General features: G+C 40.6%; 4 protein-coding genes across 4 annotated transcripts in view; 3 read left to right on the forward strand and 1 right to left on the reverse strand.

The window, feature by feature from the left end:
• The window catches only part of LOC104944943 (ryanodine receptor 3-like), a 10,367-nt gene extending 1,148 nt beyond the window's left edge, over nucleotides 1-9,219 (forward strand). Inside the window, exons 2-7 of the mRNA XM_010770549.1 lie at nucleotides 3,258-3,389; nucleotides 4,512-4,668; nucleotides 5,319-5,383; nucleotides 6,115-6,215; nucleotides 6,292-6,343; nucleotides 8,131-9,219. Of these exons, the coding sequence (XP_010768851.1) occupies nucleotides 3,258-3,389; nucleotides 4,512-4,668; nucleotides 5,319-5,383; nucleotides 6,115-6,215; nucleotides 6,292-6,343; nucleotides 8,131-8,226 (603 nt within the window). The 3' untranslated portion in view covers nucleotides 8,227-9,219. The remainder of the gene's footprint in view (nucleotides 1-3,257; nucleotides 3,390-4,511; nucleotides 4,669-5,318; nucleotides 5,384-6,114; nucleotides 6,216-6,291; nucleotides 6,344-8,130) is intronic.
• LOC104944944 (cell death regulator Aven-like) lies at nucleotides 9,086-12,671 on the reverse strand. Its single transcript, XM_010770550.1, has 6 exons — nucleotides 12,561-12,671; nucleotides 12,435-12,456; nucleotides 12,195-12,265; nucleotides 11,346-11,441; nucleotides 10,405-10,684; nucleotides 9,086-9,660 (listed from the first exon to the last, which is right to left on the reverse strand). Exons 1-6 carry the CDS (start codon nucleotides 12,669-12,671, stop codon nucleotides 9,518-9,520), a joined length of 723 nt encoding a protein of 240 aa, XP_010768852.1. The 3' UTR covers nucleotides 9,086-9,517.
• Nucleotides 12,672-12,902: 231 nt separating this feature from the next.
• Nucleotides 12,903-18,180, forward strand: LOC104944945 (structural maintenance of chromosomes protein 1B-like). Its single transcript, XM_010770551.1, has 9 exons — nucleotides 12,903-12,997; nucleotides 13,850-14,003; nucleotides 14,397-14,504; nucleotides 14,587-14,743; nucleotides 14,836-14,990; nucleotides 15,607-15,758; nucleotides 16,892-16,961; nucleotides 17,910-18,020; nucleotides 18,106-18,180. The coding sequence occupies exons 1-9, from the start codon at nucleotides 12,903-12,905 to the stop codon at nucleotides 18,178-18,180; spliced, it is 1,077 nt and encodes a 358-aa protein (XP_010768853.1).
• An 871-nt stretch (nucleotides 18,181-19,051) lies between these two features.
• borcs5 (BLOC-1 related complex subunit 5) lies at nucleotides 19,052-22,548 on the forward strand. The gene is made up of 4 exons (XM_010770542.1): nucleotides 19,052-19,520; nucleotides 20,037-20,180; nucleotides 20,891-21,048; nucleotides 21,725-22,548. Exons 1-4 carry the CDS (start codon nucleotides 19,463-19,465, stop codon nucleotides 21,956-21,958), a joined length of 594 nt encoding a protein of 197 aa, XP_010768844.1. The 5' UTR covers nucleotides 19,052-19,462; the 3' UTR covers nucleotides 21,959-22,548.
• The last annotated feature ends 1,903 nt before the right edge of the window (nucleotides 22,549-24,451 follow it).

A 24,451-nucleotide genomic window follows, 5' to 3' on the forward strand; every position in this document is an offset into this window, starting at 1 on the left:
TTGTTATTCGCATCAGGGATCAAAATAGAAGATTTCGCGACGCATCCTGACGAGTCATGTAAATGAGAAAAGTATATCTTCATGAAGCGCCGCGACGCCTCCACAGCAACACACATCAACTCTATATAGTAAACAGATAAAAGAGGTTAGAATCAGAATATATACCCATATGTACAGTAATATCCAGTCTGGCGGGCCACATCTCGCGCGAGAGTCAAAACTGAGCCAACTCACAACTCACACAACATTATTCAATTCACTGCGCGGCAGCATAGGCAAAATCTTCATGCTTAAAATTGATCACAAGAGCCGACTAAGTCCTATATTAAGCATTTGCCAACTAAGTAACAATATGCATAGGCATGAGTTTTCCAACCCCGATCAGAGAAACAATAAGAAACATTGAGACCGGTACGCAATTAGCTCAACCCATGTTCTTCATCTATAGCAAGAGACACGTGTAAATTAGAAAGGATCCTACACGTCTTTGAGGTCACAACACTACCTTTGGACACACACGCAGTTTTATTGTAACTACCTAGAAAAAAAACCATACTTGTGAATAGGATTGGAAGTATGCCTATCAATTTTTTCTAGTTTAGTGTCTGTTCTAGAACCGATAACATATATCTAATGGCTGGCATGTCTACACTAGACACGTGTTGATTCGTTATCTCAAGTTGAGTCCACCGCTACGGACATGTATATGAAATAAACTAAGCGAGTGTGGCTCGAACGATTGTTACTTATTGCGCGGTGTAAGTAAATATGCCTGATTTTTAATAGGTTTATTGATTGGGCCATTCAAATATAGCGTTATTGATGTAATATACTGCAGATATATCAAGAATAAGTCAGATTATGTGTGCCGAAGATATACTCTCAGGAAATGGTGCCCTTGCGTCAAATTCACAACCGTTTTTCTATTGTAAACGCACATGAAGTGCCTTGCTAGGTTGATCGCCTGCTGAGATATGGCGGGTAGTAACCAACATAGAGAAGTTGCGCAATTCTCACATTTGATGCTTGCGACAATATATCACCAGTTGACAAGAGGCACTGGATTGTAATTGGTTATATAATTTGTTATCATCCTTAAAGTTGCTTTATGTATATTGGTGTTTGGGATTGATTAAGTGTCTATAACAGCAAGACATGATGTGCGACTGATAGTACGCTGAGTTCAGACACGCAGAGAGGCGAGTGCTGGAGAAGCTCATCCTATGCTTTTAGAGGACACCTAGATACAGACAAGCGGAGAGTAAGGACTCTTCCTCAACCGCTACGCTTCACAAACCCGCCCAGTGTGAGATGAGTCCATCAACTCGTGATGATGATGGATGTTTGCTGCAGATCGTTTCTGCTTCTGCTTTTATCCATCAGGTCAAAATAGGATTCACACACCTGACATCATTGTGATATATCAGGCCTCAGCCTCTTCAGCACATCACAATCAAAGAATTTAAGAATGAACAAATATAACAATTACAATCCAGTGCCTCTTGTCAACTGGCAACTCACAATTCCACACATTTCAATTTCACAGGCAAATGGGACTTCATGCTTAAAATGACTGCATAGCAAGCATGTACATACATTGAAGTTTTACCTGATCACTAACAATGAACTTGAACAGTAGAAATACCAACCCAGTCTCACAAAAAAACGTGTAATAACTACTTTGGTCCACAACTTGGGACGTAGTATTTCTACAAAAACGCCTCTGAAATTGTAAGATCCCTACATTTTTTTTCACCATTCATTTCCAATGGCTGGCATCTATGTCACGTGATCTTCATATTTGTCCCTGCAGAAAAAAAAAACATGGCCGAACATTCGTTTTATTCTCGGTGGAAAATGCCTATTTTAAGGTTAGTTTGGCCATTAAAATGCGTTTTGATGTCATTTGATGCGAGAAATATGAGTTGTTATTTCAGATTATGTGTGCAGTGGATGTACATGATCTTTAGTTTGCTAGTTATTACGAAGATTACTTCAGGAAATTTTTGTCCATACAACGTTTTCATTGTTACCAAGGTGGTTGCTAGGGACGCTGCTATCGATATTATTTCTGTTATGTTGTGTAACTGTTTAATGGTGTTATCTTTATTGCTACCCCCTTCCCCGTCAATTTATAGTGTTGGTCCACAGCGCAAACGTATTAGTTTAACAATATCCGCATCTAAAATGGTGGCATAGATCAACACATCCTCTATGTTGTCGACGACTTGAGATCGCGAGCGAATGCTACCCGCAGATCCATTCTCACAGCGTTTATCAAACTTTTTCTTACTCAATATCAAGCCACACTTTACACTTTACTTCTTTATTTTAATTGAATAATGTAGGACTTTTGTTGCCGTCAGTTATGAGAACTTTACACCCGGAAGTAAGTATTCTCTCCGCTTCGCTTGACAAACCCATGGACAAACCCCGTGATAGTCCTCAAGTTCTGTGTTTGGATGTTTGAGTGTGCGCCGAGGGTTACGCCGAGCATCGAAAAGCATTTTGAAATGGGATGGAACCACGGCAGACAGTCCAAAACTGGATTTGAACGGGTCCAACCCGTCCCNAAAGATTTTAATAAATATCAATAAAAAGTTGTATTAGATTAAACCCTCTTTAATGGTCACACACGCAGAGCACACACAGTGAAATGTGTTCTCTGCATTTAACCCATCCTAGCACCAGGAGTCTAGTACTAGGAGCAGTGGGCAGCTATTGCACTGCCCCCGGGGAGCAATGGGAGTGAGGGGGGTGGGGGGTTGTCCGGTGCCTTGCTCAAGGGCACCACGGCAGGGCAGGAGGTGAACTGGGACCTCTCCAAGTAGCAGTCCACACTCCATATCCAGGTCTGGTCGGGGACTTGAACCTGCGACCCTGCGGCTCACAGTCCATGCCCCCTACTGACTGAACCACTGCCGGTCGTGTCACTTATAGGTCATTGATGGGATATGAAGATGTTTTTTAAAGGTGTGAACGCGATTACAGAATGTCTCCAAAGTCTTTGAATATTGATGAAAGCCGCCAAGAAAATACTCAATTCAGCGGTGAAGACCTTGAAAATATTGCAGGTCTTTTGAGTTCCTTTTTCCTATTGAATGAATCTGCTCTGACATTGACATGTTGGTTCACTTCTCAAAGATAACAACCTTCTGCCTCCTCAAATCTCTGCTCAAACTGTCAATGGGAACAAAAGGTGAAATGAAATGTCAACGTTTGTCATTTTGTATCTGAATGAGTTCTCTCTCTTCCAGCTTATGTTGACTGTGGGTCTGCTGGCCGTGGTCGTCTATCTCTACACCGTGGTGGCCTTCAACTTCTTCAGGAAGTTCTACAACGGGGGGGATGAGGACGAGCCCGACATGAAGTGTGACGACATGTTGACGGTATGCCTTGCCACCTCAGATATATATATTTATGTATATTCATTTAGGAAAGAATAGTGAACATAGGAAATGACTTTGAAGATGTTGAGATTCCTGAGGCTTTGATTCTGGATTCTTTGTTTTCTACCAGACTGAGTAGAAAAAATGTTTCATTCGTGAACTTTGTAAAGGATTTTTTCTTTCACTTCTTACTTGAAAAACATCAGAAACTATTTACTGCATAACAAATTATTTTGATGAATGTTCTCCTTCTGGTCGAGCAGCTCACGGGGTCTCAGGATGTTTGAAATTACATTTTCTCAATAGTTTATTTATTTTCTTTTGAATACTTTTTTCTAGGAACGTTTTTTTGATGATTTTGATATATTGTGAATTTATTTTTATTTTATTATTTACTATCGTATAAGACAACAGATGACCAAACATTCTTTTATAATAGAGAAAAAAATACATGTATGCTATGGGTGTTTCTCAATGTCAAGGAAGGATGCTCCAGAGCCACTATTTCAAGGATGCTACGTCATCGAGTCCCGCCGAAGGACTGTTCTAATATCCAGGCTCCTTGGAATTCTACCGAGCCCGGCGTCCTTCGTTGCGAAACATTTCGAGGCTGCACATGTGTAGACTCTGCGGTCTTAAAATCCCCACAATGCTTTGCGCACGGATCAATTTCCAAATCTTTGGCGGAAATCGCGCTCCATTTAAGGCGGGGCCTCGCATATGACGCACACCTGTTAGCCTGTTCCACAAATCTTCGTTTTCCGAGGCTAGGAAGGATTCTTGCCTCGCTTCTGAAGGAAGTCACTCGGAAGACATGTCCTACCAAGGAAGCGTCTTTCCCATTGTGTCCTGAATAATTTCTCACTAATTGCATGTGTAAATTCTTTGCAATCTGAAATAATGTGTTAAATGTTCATATATGTAGATTGAATCCACCCATTAGTCTCTCTCCGTTGTTCCTGGGTAGCGATAGAAGACGCCAAATCTTTAGCGTTGCACTTAAATCACAGCCTCATAGTGCACTGAATAATAATGTGTCATCGTCCATCCCCACTGTAGCCAACACAACAGGACACAGCTGTGATCTTATCTCTTAGCTTCTCTCCTGTGTTCCCTCTGCAGTGCTACTTGTTCCACATGTACGTGGGTGTGAGAGCTGGAGGCGGTATCGGCGACGAGTTGGAGGACCCAGCTGGAGACCCCTACGAGCTTTACCGCATCATGTTCGACATCACCTTCTTCTTCTTCGTCATCGTCATCCTGCTCGCCATCATTCAGGGTACACACGCTTTGCTTTGTCATGGGTCTGTGTCCTGCATCCTCAAATCTTAAAGGTCCCCTATTATACTGTTTTTCCTCAATATATTATAGGTCTCAGATATATACAAACATGTCTCTGATTGGCTCGAAACACCAAACAGATCATTGCAGCATTACCCATAATCCCCTCTGTTTCAGCCCTGTTTCAAAAGTGCTGATTCGCTGTCTGTTACTTTAGATGAAAATAAGGAGCCCCTCCCCACGCCCCTCTGAGAGACATTTGGTTACAAAGAACTCAATGGTGCTCTAGGAGGAGATTCAGGTGAAGGTGGGGGGGGGTTACCTTGGTTGCTGATTGGCTAATGGTTACACAAGCCAAAACATCGTTATGACATCATAAAGTGGCCAAAATCTGAACAGCTCATTTTCAGACAGGTTTTTATAGAAATGGATCAGGACAAAAAGAGAGAGAATCTTTTTTCCTGAAGCTTTCAGAATATCTTTCCACAGAGGGGACACATGTTGATGTAGAAGAGACATAAAGACAGAGGGGACACATGTTGATGTAGAAGAGACATGAGGAAGTGGATTTTGCATAATAGGTGACCTTTAAATGTGTTATCAGAAGAGTTCTGTTTGTACTTTGACCAACTGTTCCCCCCCCCGCAGGTTTGATCATTGATGCCTTTGGAGAGCTGAGAGACCAGCAGGAGCAGGTGAAGGAGGACATGGAGGTGAGACTGGACTCAAACTGGGGAACATCTCAGACACAACACGCCTCCTTTCATATCGTTTATAGACAGCTGCATAGATGTGGAGGAAAATACTAAAAGATACCGAGGGTGCTTTCAGGGTCGTCGAGATAAGAGTAAAACATGTTCCCTAAATGATTATTGCGGCCAAAGTCAAACTACATTGCAAACTCAACAACCAGCCCCGATGTTAGTTTGCTGTCCCTGATGCAGTTTGTTTGCCGTCTAATTTGCATGTTGTATAGTAGATATGTGATTTCACATGAATTCAAGTAGTAATTTGGGTTTGTGAGTAGAGGGATTTCAACATCAGTCACACAGATGATGTGTTTGTGGTCCTCATTTATATGTGAGTGAAACAAGTGACACTATCTTCTCCTCAATTACAATCATTTGAACCATAGTTCAGTTAGAGGTGCAGTCCTCCTGTCTCATAATGCTGACACTCAGCTGTGTTGTGATATGTGTCTATGTGACACCAGAGAAAAGGAATGAAGAATGTTTTTTCTGTCAGTCCGTTCATTTGATTTGTGTTTAAAAAGCCGGCACTGTCCTCCCCTCTGTCTCAACGCTAACATCTCCAAAAAAGACCCTCTGGTACAAGTCGGCACCGTCAGATATCTTTATACCAAAGGAACAAAACTACACGTGAAATGGACCTTAGTACAGCGGGGGATTTAAGTACAAATGAACATCTCCCCTTCTTCCTCCAGACTAAGTGCTTCATCTGTGGCATCGGGAACGATTACTTTGACCGGACGCCTCACGGGTTCGAGACCCACACCTTACAAGAACACAACCTCGCGAACTACCTGTGAGTGCAGCAGCAAAGCTAAAACACTTTTCTGTTTACAATGCGGACATTTCTCACAGTTCCCTCCTGTGTGCAGGTTCTTCCTCATGTACCTCATCAACAAGGATGAGACTGAACACACGGGTCAGGTACGTGAACACTTACTCACTATTTATTCATTATTTCACTTGTGACATTATCCGATCAATATTAAGACGGCATAGGAAAGTTCCAGAAACTTCAGCAGGTTTCACTTCTGCAACGTTTCAACCCACTTGTTATGTTGCATAAGTTTAGCAGGAGGAAGATGTGTGGGATATTAAGTTGTTGTTGTTGTTGTTGTTGTGCACCTGAGACTGGAGTTGTTTTTATTTGAGGTGCATGCTCTGTTCTTATGTCACACATCCAGCAGTAGGAACATACAACTCACTTTGTGCAGCCGCTCCATGCAGAGAACACATTCAGCTGCTTTGAAAGAATATCACGTTGGAAACATGATTACGTTTTTAGTGATTCTGCAGAAAATAAAATCAATTTAGGTCTCAATCCAAATGATTCCTGATGTCACATGACCTGCAGTATCTTTCTCAGTGTTACGCAGTATGTATCCTTTCAAACCAGCTAGCTGGGATTTCCTGTTTCTCATTCCACATGTTTCACAAAACTAAGGGAAGAGCCCCATAAGACTCATACGTGTGGTCAGGGTCTGTGTGAAAGCAGTCCTCACTCATTGCTTTTGTAAAACAGGTTTCCATTATTGATAATACAAAAACACTTAATAGTAGTTATGATTTTTGTTATGCCTAACTATAAAACGACATTTAATAACTTAAAAAAGCTATAAACTTTCTGACTTAATTGACTTTAATATTTCTTATGACATACTGTAATATGCTTTTATTGTATGTCAAATATGAGATTTACATTTTAAAGACTTCACTATTTAATAAACAATTCTACATATTGTTATGACATACTATACCATGACATTTTGTCTGATATTTTCAATATACTATCCTGTGATGTTTTTTCAGATTTGTTTATACATTATTATATGAAGATTTATTTCGACATACTATGACGTTTTTTTAGACACTCTGCTACATACTATACATAAATGTTCTTATATGCTTTACTATGACTTTAATTGGTTGTTCAGAATATACATCAATATAAATGTTTTATTACATACCCTGCTTTCTTTAACCCTTGTGTTGTGTTCGAAAGCTGTTACCGTTCATGGTGTTCGCGGGTCAATTTTGACCCATGATTTATCTCAGTCCAAAACACAAAAAGAAAATGACTTTTATCCAATATTGTTTTAGCTACATCATAACTAATGTATTATGCATTCATAACCGTACAATCCTGTACAATTTAATGTTATGGCCCCAAAACACATTACACCACATATTGCACACGTACATGTGTGTGTTCAGGTTCAAGTGTTAGTGTACATATTCTTTGAGAAAGGTCGAGTTCTCGTTGGGGGAGGGGGGCAGAGGGAGGGGAGACCAGAAGACCAGGTGCATGTTGCGAATAATTATTGTTACAGTTGATGAAGGGGGCGGGGGAGGGGTGTCTAAAGTCAAAGATGAATCTTGATTGGGCCAAATTTGACCTCGAGTCACCCAAAACAATACTGCCGGGTCTCCCCAGACCCCAACACCAAATGATGCACTTTTTTTTTTAGAGACCTTCACACTTGGCAAAAATTGTAAAAATCAGTTTTGTAGTGTTTTATAGCTGTTGTGGACGATCTCATGAAGCCTTGTTCAGATACAAAAAACTAGAGCGTAGTTATTATATCATTAGAACTTGAAACGGGTCACAGGAGACCCCGAACACAACATAAGGGTTAACTGACTTGAACTGTTCATGAACCTGTCCACACCATCAGCTCTGCTCCTGTTCCCCCCCCTCCCCCTCTCTCCAGGAGTCCTATGTGTGGAAGATGTACCAGGAGAGATGCTGGGACTTCTTCCCGACTGGAGACTGCTTCAGGAAGCAGTACGAGGACCAGCTGGGTTAGAGAGGATCAGCCTCTCTGCTTCCCTCTATCTGAAAGAGACACTGAGCTTGACTTGCCCCTGTTACCAGAACCTGAACACTCGCTGGACTTTCTCTGCTGCCATGGTGTTGAGAAAAAAAATAGTCATTCATTTTGAATTCACAAAAAAATCATGTCTAGAAAAATGATTTGAAGACGTGCGACTGACGACTGGACATTTGGGGTTTGTGCATCCTCTTCCTTGTTACCGAAAAGTCACTTGCCACGACGCGTCTTTTATGCAAATTATTTTGATTCACATTGCCTTTTTCTTGCTTAACCCCAACCTCTTGCACAATTTGTTGTGTGTAGACATTTGATACATGCGAAGGGTTACAGCATGACAACTGAATGTTTGAATATGCACAATTTCTACATTACCGCCAGGATGTTTGAGTCACGTGTTACCGAACCACCTGAATGGATGTGTGCTGCTAGTGATGATCCTGCTAACATCAAACCACACAGTGAGTGAGACCTGATCTGCCTTTTCAAATCTGTCCGATGAAACGCTACAGAGGATGGTTCTTCCAGGACCAGAGACGTCTCACTTAAGATGTTTTATCAAGTGCCGACGTGCCTTAAGAGAAACTATGCAAAAAAACATTTATCATTTTCGTCCCTCCTGACACAAGCAGTGCGTTAGCTCTGGTTTAGAATCAGCTCAAGCTAGTTTTGTGGCTTTTAAAACGATTACATTATCAAGAGAGAACATTTGTTTTATGAAATTTAGATCATCCTCGTGTAAATGTGGCTTGGTTTGGTTTTATTTCTAAGTTGTGGTGTCCTGCCCTCTTACAGTAGAAGGGCCCCAAAAAGAGAAAACACAAAAAAACTAATCTTGGTTCAAGTATTTATTGACGACTAAACAGTTCACTGCTATTGTAATGACACTTCTATGTATGTAGTAGCTTTGGTCATCTGCACTTCTTTTGATGAGGGGGAGGAAATGAATAAAGAAGTTGACGCAATAAAGCCACGTGTCCCATCTGACTCTCCTTCGGGAACAGAGGATTCTTTCTCTGAAACATGCAAAAGGAAACATTTTGACACATTTTAGAAAGTCATACTGTCCTGTCTCTACACCTCAAACACTGTCATGGTAACTAATGAACAAACTGCCTCTTTTAATTCAGCAAAGAGCAAAGTAAGAAGCTGGAACTTGACTGTACAAACATCTGTCCAGCACACAGATGTTTTAATAGCTTTCAGGCTGACAATTAAAGTCCATTTCCTTTTTATATACATCTTCCATCTTAAGTCCTTTCCTTGGTCAGGAGATCATGCTGTCCAGCCAGTCCTCCAGGTCGTCCTCCGTCATTTCCTGCTTGACGGATGCAGATTTGGGCGGTGTGACGTCTTTCTCTTTCACCTCTACGATCTTCTCTTGTATTACCTCCTTCACTTCCTCACATTCTGAAAAATGAACGAACACACGTTAGTTCAAATGGGCTCCTTATGTCATCAGTTCACTCCCAAAATGTCAAACTTGAACAATAGGCGCTTTCACACCGCAGTACTTTTCCCACAAAGGTTCATGAGAACTTAGTTCATCAGAACTCTTTAGTTCTCATGAACTAAGTACAGATCGCGTTCACACCGGAATAAGTCCCTGAGGGAGGATTAGGCAAATGAAGCCGCTGACGTCACTTCTTCTTCTTCTGCTTTGGGTTTACTGGCAGGCCGCAAACAACTTCACGGCGTATGCTGCCGCCCAAAATCCCCGGCCGGAAGTCCCCGGAGTTAGGGACTGGCTTCAGTAGAAGCTGCTGGGACAGCCTTCCGAGTAAATCGCCAGAACGCCGATACCTCCTCATCTCCACCGCTTCCATGTTTTTTTTTGTGTTGCCATAAGTTAGTCTCTCTGCGTTTCTGCGCTGAGCTAATGCTAATGCTAATAATGCTAATGCGAGGATAATAAAATGGTGGCTTCACAACACTTTTTTTGAGTTTTACGGGGCGTGGTTTGCAATCCGCTTTTCTCACAAGAGAGTCCCTGCTCTCTAGCAGGGACGGAAAAGGGGGTAAAAAGGTTCTCATGAACTAATTTTAGTTCCGGCTCTTTTTGGTGTGAACGCAACATTTTGGAACTATATCGGAATTAAAGTGGGAAAAGTACTCCGGTGTGAACGCGGCTAAAGACACGCTGAATAAAATCACCTTTCTCTGGAACCTTCCTGTCCTCCTCCAAACTGACGGACTGGTTTCCTGAGACTGGTTTCTGTAGACCGAGCAGCTGGTCCAGCTCTTCATCACCCTCATCCTCCACCAGCGAGGGAACCTGCGAGTGTGAGGCCGTCGCTGGGTGTGTCGCCACGGGGACCTTCTGGTCGGAGCAGGGGACTTTCAGCGCTGCAGACGGAGGAGTGAAGGCGGACATTTTGGGAGGTTCGTGTTTGTGAGTGAAGGTCATAGTAGGCAGCTCCACTGGGGTCGAGACCTGAAACAGGATTACAATTCAAACCTGCAACGAGGCAATGTGATACTTATATACTTCACTCTGACCTTTAATGTGATATTTTAGACCTACAAATCTATGACGTTTTGACCACTCAACATACAATTACTTTTTTTCAAATATTTTTCGACATTCTATACTATGACATTTTTTTTGCAAACAGTAATATTTTATACTATGGAGTTTTTCTCAACATATTATACAAAGAGGTTTTCCAAAATATCAGAAAAAAAAGTAATGGTATAGGAGTGTGTCGAAGAAAAACATCATAATAAAGTATGTAAGATATTTTGGACATATTTTTGTTTTTGTTTCAGATATTTTCGACAGGCCACGACTATCACGACTATAACCTTATTTTGTTGACATACCGTACTATGGATTTTCTCAACATGCTATGAAGTTTTTCAAAAATATCTGAAAAAAAGTCATATTGTATGTCGAAAAAAAAAAACGTCATTGTCTGAGTATGTCTGATATTTTCAACATACTTTGAGTTTTTTTTTTAAAAATACTATAATATGGAGTTTTTTGGACATACTTTCCTACGATTTATTTGGTCATATTGTCAACCAACTATAATCATAAAACAAGACTTTTTTTCTGATATTTCCGCTTGTTTTGCCTTGCAGTCGCAGCCTACCTGGAGCAGCTCCTCCTCCAGGTGGAGTCTCTGATGGAGAGGCACCTGCTGGAGGATCTGGGCGAGCGCCGGGAGGTCGACGAACACTGTGGACATCTAGAGAGGAAACCAGAAACCAGGCTGTAAAATGGAGACTTCAAACTTCAGTGGAACATCATACATCTTTTGTTATCATTACACTGAGAGAAGTCGGATCCACATCAATACTCCTTTGTACAACACACTGCTGCTCTGACTGCACACATGAAGAAGAAAGAGTTCACGAATGGTTATATCACCAGACTGGATGTTGATTTTTTTTTTTCATAGTGTTTGCTTTTCAGCAGATCTGTCATGAGCAGTAGGGATAACACATCTTGCCTTACAAGATAACTTTTTAAAGGTGACTTTTTAGGGTTTTAAGTGGAACAAATCGTACGTGAGAAGCCTCATTTTCCAGTGGTTGAGTTGAGTTAACACACCTGGTTTAGCAGTTCTCATAAAGTTGACCTCTTCAGCAATTGTCGAGACATTTCACTCACACTCACAAATCTTAACCTCATGTTGGCGCAAGAGATAAAGTCAGAGGGTCACCAAGTTCAGTTTGATGTATCCTCTGGGAACCATGAATGTCTCAGTAAAATGTGTCGCCAACCTTTCAGTATTGTAAATATGTCAGTGTGGACCAAAGAGAGGGCCACCAACAGATGAACTGCTAATGCGCTAACAATGCTATATTAGCTATTTCTGCTTTCTAACTGCTGTAGCATTTCCAATCCAGACCTTCGAGGGATCCATACCTCACAAAGTGGGACACATCCATAAAAGACAGAGAAGCAAAGCTGCAGATTGGGTAGTGTATGGATTTACCTGACTGTCTGCCGATGAGTCCACCTCCCAGTCCTTTTCTTCGGAAAACCGGAATTGAGTGAAGGAATCCCCTGAGAAACACACACAGAGAAAGAGCTTGACACATTACTGTTGTGGTAGACTACCCACAAGACCTCTGTTTCAGTTCAAATCAAAACAACACGTATCTTCTTCAGTGTAATCATTTCTCCTGAGTAAAGAGGAAACTCGAGGCTGTGTGTGATTGCGCCGGTTGCTCACATAAAGTGAACGTCCTTCGCCTCTAAAGATGTCTCACTGTGAAGCAGAATGTATTTGGAAAGCCGTCAAAAGCTTTGTGTAAACTGTTGATCGGTGCGAGAGTGAAAGCAGGGCTTCAAGTGACACCGCTCTGCTTCCAAAAACATCCAGTGGCTGAGGGCTCTCGTGAGCACAAAGGCACGGGGGTCGCGTTATACAGAAGCACAAAGCAGCAGCAGCAGCAGCAGGTAGACACATGTTTGCAGAGCTGTGAGCAAAGCAAGGGATGCTTATGTACACCGTTCAGACACAAGGCAAGTCATATTAATGGAATAGTAAATTGCATTTAGGAGCCAAAGCAAACAAATAGTTACATATGAGAAAGTGCTGATGCATTCTTTATTTATTTTGATCTGCACAGTTATTCAGGATGTTAACAACCTTATATAAAGCATCCAAGTTGTTTTAAACACTGACGAACAAATGAGAATGAAATGTGTTTTGGTGCAAAGGGAAACTGTGTTCGAGCAGTCAAAACACGACATCCATTTCAAACCGCTCAACGAGGACACGCGGAGTCAGCTGTGAAGCACCTCTCCTGAAACTCCTCGTGTTGGGGACGGATGCAGAAAGAGTTTTGTAATATTCAGTGGAATAACAGGGTGAAGACATTTTATCTTTGCTCGGTTGCAGAAGGGGAGAGAAACTTGTTAGGTGGTTTCTTATATATTTGTCTTCCCACAATTGAGATAAGAAGGCCGCTCTAATGTCGTGGCAGTAAACAATAAGCTTGGGTTAACATAACGACTGGAAGCAGATGGAGCCAGATAGCAAGAAACTCCAAAACACACACACACACACACACACACACACACACACACACACACACACAGANTCGTTCAGCCCTAGCATACATGTTCTTTTAGTAAACACTGAAAACGGGTCCCACAGACCCAAACAGCACACAAAGGTTAAAGGTCAGCATATAATAATTTTAAAATGTGCTAAATATATACACTGCAAAAAACAAAAAAGAGGAGTAAAAGTAGCCCCCGACTTGTTTTATTTTTTTAAAGTAGCCCTCACCCTAACAAAGGTTGGTGACCCCTGGTTTAGACAGTAGCTGCCGGGTCTCGCATGAGCTCAGCCCCCTCCTTTTTTCTTTTTTATCAAGCTAGCTTTATACCCCAAATCAGCACTTTTGAAACAGGAAGTGAAATAGAGGGATATGAGGCATGGCTTGAATGGGTGATCTGTTTGGTATTTTGAGCATAACACTTCAGAGACATGTTTTTTATATTTCTTTATATATCTGAGACCTATGCTATTGCCTAAAAATAGCATGATAGGTGACCTTTAATGGAAAATAGGACTTAAAAGCCAAAATATGTGTCAAAACACCACTATATATTATTGTGGTGTTTCTCTGTCTTCAGAGAGTTGATGAAGTTCCAGCGCGAGGTGATGTCTGCAGAGTCGGCTTTGGAGCAGAAATGTTTGTTCAGACACAACATGCTGGTCGGCTGTAAGATCCAGGGTCTGCCCATCGTCCTGCTGTCAGGGAACCTCAACGAGATCACCGAGGTGCAGGTGTGACACAGAGAGATTTCACTTTTTCGCCATTTAGGGCCAGTTGTGGCTCAGGAGACAGTGCTGGCGTTTGCCAATAGGAAAGGTGTGGTCCGATCCCTAGCAGCAAACAAATTGATGTGTCCTTGAGCCAGATACTTCACCTCAAATTGTGTGTTTGAATGTCTGTAAATGTTTGTGAATGGTTTGATTAGTAGCAAAGACTGGACATGTCTAAATGAGTCCTGCACATTTTTGGCAAAAGTAAAAGATATTAAATTGCGCTGAATGAACCGAATAATTTAATAAAAGAAACTGCACTTGTTTTAGAAAATGTAAAGCTGAGAAACCCTGAGGACTTAATAATACAACTGTCAGTGTCAGTATCACCTGATGACAGACTCTCCTTTGCAGCCTGACACAGAAACAACTGAAAGCACTTCAACCATGAACACCATGAGCATGTATGAGAGAGAGGCACAGCTGATCATCGACTACTCTGGCCTGGACGAAGATTTCAGGGTGAGCCATGAACCCAAAGCATTGTCCTTTGTGCTATGTTGATCAGAAATGAATCTATAACATGCATTGAATGTGTGTGCAGAGTCTAGAGGCGGAGGAGGAGGTGCAGGCGCACATTGAGAGGCTGAACAAGTCCATGTCCTCCATCGAGGGATTTCTGCAGCGCACCACCGCCCCCAACCTCAAAGCTCTGGAGAAGATGAGGGAGGTGAAGGACAAGCTGCAGGGAGTGACCGACGGTATTTATCAAGTTTTAGTGACAAAATGAAACTTTGGTTAGGTGTATTTAATATAATACAAATATAGTATAACATGTTGTCCCTCCCCTCAGCGTTTGAAGCCAGCACCAGAGTGGCCAGAAAGTGCAGTCAGGAGTTTGAGCAGGTGAAAGAAAAGCGCCTGCAGCTCTTCACTCAGTGCTTCGATCACCTGTCTGTCGTCATCGATCAGATCTATAAAAGAATCTGCTGCAACAACAGCGCCCAGGTGAAGCAACAAAACCTCAACCACAGAAACACACTCAAGGTTCTATACATGCGACGTAAAACCATCAGCATGCTTGTGCAAAATATGAGTCTGATAGGTGGCAAACTGATCATTGCATCTCCAGTGTATACACTCAAAACAGTAACAATTTACTTTAATGAGCAGATTTAATAAGTTAAAGGTCCCATGTCATACTTTTCAGGAGCTCCAACAAGCCGTTTAGGACAGAGAGTGAATACACATACTATACAGAGATGCTGTATGAGAAACCAATGTGAGTTTGGAACATTGAACAATGTAAATGTATTCTAGTCGACCTCAACAATGGAATTATGATCAGTAGAAATGGCCATGACATGGGACCTTTAAACTGCTTTTAATCAAACTCATAAAATAACGTGGACCCTGTAGACAAAATACATACAATTTAAGTAAACATTTGAATTTGTTGACTGTTATACAGCTAGAATAAAAACTGTTGTTCCTTCTTGTAAGGCTCTTAAAATTCATCTAATCATAAACAGTGTGCACGGTTCATCATTTTCATTAACATTGGGCATTGCAGAAGATGCTACAAGCAAGAACGAGAAGCTTTTAACCCCTCTGTATGCTGCAGGCCATTCTGAGTGCAGAAATTCCTGAAGAGCCGTACCTCGGCGGCATCAACTACAGCTGCGTGGTTCCGGGGAAACGATTCATGTCCATGGACAACCTGTCGGGTGGAGAGAAGGCCATCGCTTCCCTCGCCCTGTTGTTCGCTATCCACAGGTAACACTGGGCTTATAACCCAACCCTAAAACACACTATATGACTTTACATTAGACAAGGTTCATGATTTCAGGGTGTCCGCGGGGTCTTAAGAAGTATTAAAGTTGATAAATCAATTTAGCGAAAATTAAGGGTATTCAAAAGCATTAAACGGTATTTCCCAAGAGGTTGTATTCTACAGTCTGCCTGAATGTAATCATTGCGTAGGTGTGTAGTGTGATTCTGTGTAGTTTATTTATGGCATCCCGTTGGATGTGACGTCATCTGAACAGGACATCGCACGCTCACTGCTTGATAGCGCGCGAAGCTCCGTTTACGCCGGTTGTTAAACAACATCGTTATGGGGAAATGCAAGTTTGCGTCCAAATGGTTGGAAGATAAGGAGGAAGGACAATCAATACTGTATATAGTCAATGTGAGGTAAAGTGTGTCGCCAAGGTAACGGGTTAGAACTCCAAGTGGCGATGAGGTCTTAAAATGTATGGAAAGTTAAATAAGGTATTCAATTTGACTTCAGGATTCCTGCATATACCCTGGATTTATATGGCGTATTTCAACACAATAAAATTCATTAAGATATTTTGCCAGGGGGATAGGAACAATAAAATATCGAAATGAATGTGGATACTAAAAGAAATGCACATAAAAGCGAGCGATAACACGTAAAATAAACAGAATTTAAATTCTTCAACACCAGATTGACATACCATCATTCCCTAAAATAATTTACCAAGATCTGTTTTTGCTAGATATTAATTAATCTGGACAGATGGAAAACTTTAAAAAGGAGATAAAATAAATATTACCACAGCTGTTGACACTAGCGATTCCAAAAACAACCATTTTGCAAGTGGCCTGGGGGTACTTCACTTGTAATGACTGAGTTTTTTAGCTGATGGATGGACTAATAAAGTCAAACTATGTAATTTGGAGAGTCTGTTGATCCTCTCCCTGAACCCATCATCACTCCTTCCTTTTTATTCTCTTTTGCACTTTATCCTTTTCCCCCTCTTCTGATACTTCTATCTAAAGCACTTTCCTACATAACCTTATACTTGTTGCATCAGTTTTGAACGGCCCTGACTTTAACATTTGACCCACGTCGTTTGGCTTGCTGCTCTCATGTCTCTCAGTTTCCTTCCCGCTCCCTTCTTGATCTTGGACGAGGTGGATGCAGCGCTGGACAATACAAACATCGGCAGAGTAAGAAACCAGCTGCATCTATTGTTTATCATTCATTTTCGTTACAGCAATTAACATCAATCAACCAACAATTCCAATATTCTTCAATTACATACACCCTTAATGTGAGGATTTGCTGCTTTTTGTATGTTTTATATCATTTTGAACTGGATATGTTTGGGCTTCAGAGTGGGATGGACAATGCATGATCATTTCAGGGATCACTTCTGCTTTTGGAGAATTGTGATAAATACACAGCTTTTCTTATAACCTTATTTTGCTTGCAGATCATTTTGTGTTAAATAATAAACACAAGTATATTTTATATGATATAACAGGGGTGTCCAACTCAAATACACAGTGGGTCAAAATAAAAAAATCTGTACTAGTCGAGGGCCGGACTGGTTCAATGTTTATTGCAAAACGTATTGAAATGAACTTATTGCACATATTAAACCTGGAACTAACAAAGCTTAAATTATTGCCAATAAAAACAACATTAAACATTAAATAATCAGATGCATTCATTTCTTATGGCTCTATCTGCAGCTTTTCCAGAGTACAGATTACATTTCTCCACAGGCCAACAACAGCTTCAAAAAAACATTTCCCTGAAAGAAAAAAACAAACATGCCCTGTTGTCGTGAGAGAGAAAGTGCAGAAGGAAACATCCATTAAACTCAGTGTGCTGCTCTGTGTTGCTAGTTCAGATACTTGGCATCTCATCTTGGGTGCAAGTTCATCAATGTTTGGGGTCAGGCTCTGAGCTGAGGAGACCCTCAGGATGGCCAGGATACCGGCGGGCCAGATCTAATAGTAATTAAAAATTATCCTGCGGGCCGAAATTAAATCCACCAAGGGCCTGATTTGGCCCCCGAGCCTTGAGTTTGACACGTGCGATATAATATAATATCAGACTGTGCTAATTGACCTTTTCGCTGAGCACGTGTGTGTTTTGTTTGTACCCAGGTGACGAGTTTCATCAGAGAGGAGTCCAGAGAGAACTTTCAGATCATCATCATCTCCCTGAAGGAGGGGTTCTTCTCCAAGTCTGACGCTCTGCAGGGAGTCTACTCAGGTGTAAGACACTTTTATAGCATTTTACAATTCCTAAATTCCTATGTGTTATGACAATACTGAAACTGAGTAATTCTCTTCTCTACAGTTTGATGAATGCATGTTCAGCCGCACTCTGACCATGGACCTGCGTCCCTACCCTCTGGTGGAAGATGAAACATAGGCAGAAAAGTAGAAGAACCTGACTGAAGCCCTGGCATTTTTGTCTCTTACAATTATGCTTTCTCATGTTTAAACAAGTTACCTTCAAGTTAAATATCTTATAGATCAAAGGAGGATTTCTATGTTCAATTGTAGCCTGTTTTACTAGGTTGATTTGACTAAAAGGATGTTTGTTAGTGAGTCTGTTCTATGTTAATATAAAATAGTCTTACACATTTTGTCAATAACAAATCTAAAGGCAGCATTTCTGCTCTTACGAGTTACAACATTCAATTGGTTGAATTGCAAAGACACCAGCGTTAAAATATTAATATGTTCATGTTTTATAGTGTTGTGGCTGTTGTTTATATATCCAGAAAGTTTCATGTTATTCCACTGTGATTAATGTTGGCATGTTAGGCCTTTGTTTTTCATACGTGTTCATTTTAAATATTTTGTATTCCAGTTGTGCTTTTGTCCTATTTATCTACAGTGTTAAAGATTAACTTGACTGTATGTTTGTATTACAATGTGGAGGTCTGAATTGGCCACAAAAGAGCACAATTACACTACGAGGTTAAAACATATTTAAAACCCTACAAAGAAAAACATACTTTCTAGCAATATATATTTATCATAATCAAAATCACTATTGTTTATATTTCCATGGTAAGTTACTTAGCTTTTAAGGTGATGCATATCCCAGTCTACCTATTAATTTATCTTAAGTAATGTTAAAAACGGTGAAAACCTAATCTCCAACTGTCAATAGATAGGGCAGAAACGTAAGGTTTGACCATAGGGCTTTCCTGCTATTTTGATTATTTCTGACCTCACCAGCAGTAGGGGGCAGTAATATTATGGTCTGGACAGAAAGAGACAGACCCCGTGACCAATATTTACGGAAGTGATGTCTGGTCCTGAACTGTCATTGCTGTTGTGTTCTGTCCTGTATTATAAATATGTGTTAAACTCTTAAGATACTCGGTTATCCCTCGCCGTAAAGATATAAACCTGCTTGGCTCTCACTTAGCTTCAACGGTCTGCTAACCTGTTAGCTAGTAAGAGCAACTGACGTTAGCTATAACGAAGCTAACTAGCTTCAAACCGCATAGCTAACAAGGACTGTGCCTTTTGTTTTTGCTGCTCTGTGGAACATGGTTACTTCGGTGTGTGTTTTTGTGGTCGTGTGAAGTCTATGTACACGGTTATTGTATCTAGTACGTTGGGTTATTTATCTAGCTGGTGTTTCTTGTAACGTTGACGAAAGCTAACCGCTAGCTTGTTAGCCAGACGTTATCACCATGGGAGCCGAACAGAGCGTAGACTCGGAGCACAAACACTCCGACTACAGCTCCTCGGGTAAGATCACTTCTCTAACATTAAAGTAATTTTTATTTAGTAATTATTGAATGTATGAGCTTGCCATTCTTGATGAAAGGTGATTGAAGTCATGTGAAGTTGAGTTAGTGAAGCACTGAGTATTTCTTTATTTGTAACATGTAACTACCATCAGCTTCACTAAATCTCTAAGTAATATTTTGATTTTTTTTTTACTAACGTTACGCTTAAATCATTTGCCAAGATTTCATATATAAATTAACTCTGAAATGAACCATTCTGCCTAATGGAGACTTTGATACCTTTTCATATTTTGCTGATAACATTTTTTAATTTTTACTTCACTCACATTTTGGATATATTACTTGTAACTGAGTGTTTTAACACTGTGACATAACTTATTTTCCGTTAGTAAAAAAATAGTACTTCTTTCATTTCTGGTAAAAAGCTAATATAAATGTTAACTGCTCAAAAGGATAAATAGTATTCCTATTGGTGAGATGCCTGATGATATTAACAGGACTTTTGTCTTTTCAGTGGTGCCCTCCCCAGCGAAGCAGAAAGCAAAGATGGATGATATCGTCATTGTTGCTCCGGGGACTCAATCACTGCGAAATATCCACAACGACCCAGATGTTATTAAGCTTCAGGAGATACCTACCTTTCAGCCCCTTTTAAAAGGTACATTTTAAACTCCTCCAGCTACCTATGCGTTATAGAGGCATCTGTAAAATATGTTGCTAAATCTATTGTGGTCAAATTCAGGTTACACACTTCAGTCAACAATTGCTCACCCACATCAGAAATCCTATATTCTCTATCAGATATTATAGGTATTAAGTGAGCCCTAGAAATGCATATATATAACGTTTAAGTCTGGGTACTGGGGTACGAAAGCAAGCGAAAGGCACACATAATATAAGTTTGAGGGTGCTAGATTAAAAAAAAACTGGAATCAGACATCAGATGTGCACACTGCACTGATACTTCCAATAACTAATATTTCATTTCACAGTGTTTTGATTTCTCTGTTCTCTGGAGTTATTGTTGATGTCTGACAAAGATTACTTTGATATTGCAGTGTTGCTTCATGAAGTTAAGGTTATTGGAAGATATCAGTAGATTTTGAAGATCTTCTATCCTTTCATTTTCCAGAAGGAGATATTCAGTTTCATATGATTTTCCACACTTTCCCACCAGTCCTTTTTGAAAATGTGTAAAGACTGCAGCCCATTAGCACTGTGTTAGAAGCTGGATAATGAGCCAAGGTTCCTGTGTAGGCGTACTCCTGAAATAGCAGAGATGTAACTCTGTCAGATCCTGTGCATAGCAATTAGAGTAATTGCCAAGTGTGACGCAGTTGTCGAGTGTTTCATCTCTGCTTTTTACAGGAGTGCTGAGCGGTCAGACGTCTCCCAGCAGTTTGTGTCTGGAGAGGCTGGACGCCGCTCAGGTTATGCAGCTGTGCATCCGCTACCAGGACCATCTGCACCAGTGTGCCGAGGCCGTGGCCTTCGACCAGAACGCTCTGGTCAAGAGGATCAGAGAGGTAACGCTGCCTAAAGATCAGTATGTGATATTAACCATGTATGGTTTCTCATGAATAAATCCCCCCAAAAATAAATTAACTATTGTGTTCCCAATTGAATGTAGAGGGTTTATGGTTAGTTAATAAATAAACCATTTACCTAATTTAATAAGAAAATAAGTAATTTGTTGTACCATAGATTGCTCTACAATTTCGACAATCTAATAAAAAAAAAAACTGATAATTTTAAATTGCACAATATTTGTATTAATATGGCCAATGATATTTAAAAAAGTAATATTGCACATGTTATTAATGTTATTGTACTTATTGTCGAATGTTTACATCAGAAAATCAAATTACATTAATTAATTGACAAATGAAGAAATGTATCAAATTGAATTTCTTAAATTTATAATATTGTATTTGAGTTTTTGAAGACAAAATCAACAATTTCAAGCCTTTTCCAATATATTTCAACATTGTATGATTACTTAATGATCAAGTGATTACTTTAAAGCAGTAAAAATAGAGAGATACATTCAAATTGTAAGCACATGTGAAAGATACAGTAATACAGTGAATAATGTTCATGCTTTATGTGTTGCTGATATAGTTTTCACAAGTTATTTCAAGAGAATTGATCAAATCTTGCCAAAAGTCAAAGGCTATATCTATCCTCCCTGTTTCCCTCCAGATGGACTTGTCAGTGGAAACCTTGTTCAGCATAATGCAGGAGCGCCAGAAACGCTACGCCAAGTACGCCGAGCAGATCCAGAAGGTCAACGAGATGTCAATGATCCTCAGACGCATCCAGATGGGCATCGACCAGACGGTGCCGCTGATGGAGCGCCTCAACAACATGCTGCCTGAGAGCGAGCGGCTGGAGCCCTTCAGCATGAGGCCTGACAGGGATTCAGCTTCCAAGTAGCCTCCTTAAACCAGAGCAGCTGATTCTTACTGAGTCTACATCCTGAGCTGAAGCCAGGAGGAAGTGCAGGTGTGTGCAGCTGTAGGGATTACCCCTTTTAAGTTAGTTTGTGTTCAAAGTCAAGGTAGAGTTAAGGTTTGAATAGGAGAGTCAGTTATTTTATTATGTCCCTTAATGCAGAATAAGTGCTGTTAAAGTGGCAATAGACCATTTTTCCCCTGCTAGCGATTATTGTTGGTGCCACAACTAGGACAACTACTCCAGACTATCAAGGAAAGAGCTAGAAATATATTCTAAAATGTTATATCGTAATTAACTCCAAAAGCTGCTCGTAGTAATCACAGACCATGGCTCTTCTGCCAACACCACAGGAGGTCGCTCCCTTTCCTCTTGGCAGTCTCTTCCAAGCTGCAACCAACCCAGCTACTCAGCTTTATGCTAATGAATGTAACTGTGACATTTTAAAGCCACTTTTTGGGGCTTGTTCTAGTTTATTTAATTGGAAAAGAGTTGGCAGTACTGCAGAGGACACAGTGCATTCTGTTTCCACGGCTTTGTGCCATAAATCGAGCCTACGTGATGTGATCTTTCCCAGTAGACAGAGAAGCATACTGAAAGCAAGTCTTGTAGAAAACCAATCTTGAGACTGATGGTTGCTTTGTGCAATCAACATTTCATTTGAAATAATAAGGTAAAGCAAACAACCTGAGTTTAACCGCAGCCTTCTGCTCCTGGCGACTGAGCAGCAAAACTCTACAGCTGCAGACTTACGAAGTGCTGCGATCAAGTGTGTGGAGATTATTGCTTATCCCATACCTGCAGGGAATCAAACTGGCAATCGTCCAGGCACTCGCTTTCCTGAACAGACAAGAGAGGAACAGACACTTTCGATTGAGTCCGAGTGAACTCCACTCGCCCGAAAAAACATGTCCTGCCGCTTTTAAGGAATCTAATAGGTGTGAGCCGCATAACACTTCATAAACAATTCCTGCTGCTTGGGGGATTTGTGCAAAACATCAGAGCCGATTGATTTTGGATCTCCTCTGGAGCCTCACTCTACAAATATTTGTCGTCTGTGATCCTGATATTCTCCTCGATGCACGCCAAATGCCCCGCTCGCTGTTTGGATGTCCACTCCTTGAACCGCTTGCTTACAAGACATTTTTTAAACTTTCAAAATGTTGGAATATCATGTCGAAGAGACTCGCGAAGAGTAGAAAAATGGATTATTGCCTTTGGATTACACAAGGAGCCTGGATGTACTGTGTATTGGACGTAAAACAACAAAGTCTCCCAGGATACAGAGGATACTTTTCAATATTTCTGTGCTAAATGAACTTGATATTAATTTATTTGGATATGTTGGCTGTTTGCATGAAAAAAGTGAAACGAAGGACCGAACCTGTTGCTGCGGATATGTATGTAGAGGTGGAGAGTAAACATTATAGCAAGTAGAAAATCCAGCAGTAACTTAGCTTATTGGTGTCCCCTAGTTACTGGTGTATCTACATGTTATGTAAGGCACTCTGTTACAAATGATTGTGTGTGTTTGTCAGCTTAACAATCATGCCAAAGATACACGAGTCCTCAGAGCTGTTATATGATATATGGCCATGTCTCTGATCTGAGGAGAGTGATCAAGTTAACTTCACATCTGTTGAACATTTGTTCCTGCATCACAAATCATGCTTGTCTGGCTTCAAGGGTCGATTTAAATTATAAAAATAAAAACACATTTTCTCTCTTACCTCTGGAGGGATGAGATCGCTTTTGATCATTTTTGTTTTATTTGTCCAGGTCTTTGTTGTTGTTGAATACTTGGGCCTCCAGCACAAATCCGTTGACGTGATTTAATGTTTACAACACCACAGTAATGAATCAGCAGCATCAGTGTTGGAGAAATGTTCCTGTCACCTGAGATAATCCAAAAAACAAATCATCAACGTTTTTAACATCGGCAAGGCAAGTTCATTTATATAGCACTTTTCAGCACGCGACAATTCAAAGTGCTTTACAAAACAAATTAAAATACTTTTTAGGAATAAATACAGTAAAAACACATTACCGGTATATAATGGCATTTTACAACAGGCATTACAAAGCAAAGATAATAAAATGAACACAACAGGTATACAATACATGTTTAAATGGCATACTGTAGTGTGAATATCAGCAGCTCAATTAAAAGCAGCGGCAAAAAGATATATTTTCAGTCTCGATTTAAAAATAGTAAGAGTTTCTGCAGACGTGCATGTTTCGGGCAGTTTGTTCCAGAGTGTCGGGGCATAACAGCTAAACGCTGCCTCTCCATGCTTTGTTTTTACTCCCGGAACCGATAGCAGACCCGTCCCAGGAGACCTGAGACTCCTGGATGGTTCGTAATTATGTAGGTAGGAGATCAACCATATACTTTGGTCCTAAACCATGTAATGATTTAAAAACTAGCAATAGAACTTTAAAATAAATTCTTTGGCCGACTGGAAGCCAGTGTAA

This window comes from Notothenia coriiceps, unplaced genomic scaffold, assembly GCF_000735185.1.
Source record: "Notothenia coriiceps isolate Sejong01 unplaced genomic scaffold, NC01 NC01_scaffold00008960, whole genome shotgun sequence".
Classification (NCBI taxonomy): Eukaryota; Metazoa; Chordata; class Actinopteri; order Perciformes; family Nototheniidae; genus Notothenia; species Notothenia coriiceps.

Coding starts and splice junctions, on each gene's coding strand:
- LOC104944945 (XM_010770551.1), top strand. CDS start 12,903: ATGAAATGTGTTTTGGTGCAAAGGGAAACTGTGTTCGAGCAGTCAAAA. Junction 14,505..14,586: donor GCCTGGACGAAGATTTCAGG/GTGAGCCATGAA, acceptor ATGTGTGTGCAG/AGTCTAGAGGCGGAGGAGGA. Junction 18,021..18,105: donor TGCAGGGAGTCTACTCAGGT/GTAAGACACTTT, acceptor TCTTCTCTACAG/TTTGATGAATGCATGTTCAG.
- borcs5 (XM_010770542.1), top strand. CDS start 19,463: ATGGGAGCCGAACAGAGCGTAGACTCGGAGCACAAACACTCCGACTAC. Junction 19,521..20,036: donor CTCCGACTACAGCTCCTCGG/GTAAGATCACTT, acceptor TTGTCTTTTCAG/TGGTGCCCTCCCCAGCGAAG. Junction 20,181..20,890: donor CTTTCAGCCCCTTTTAAAAG/GTACATTTTAAA, acceptor TGCTTTTTACAG/GAGTGCTGAGCGGTCAGACG.
- LOC104944944 (XM_010770550.1), bottom strand. CDS start 12,671: ATGTGTCTACCTGCTGCTGCTGCTGCTGCTTTGTGCTTCTGTATAACG. Junction 11,442..12,194: donor ACTCATCGGCAGACAGTCAG/GTAAATCCATAC, acceptor TTTCCTCTCTAG/ATGTCCACAGTGTTCGTCGA. Junction 10,685..11,345: donor TGGAGGAGGAGCTGCTCCAG/GTAGGCTGCGAC, acceptor ATCCTGTTTCAG/GTCTCGACCCCAGTGGAGCT.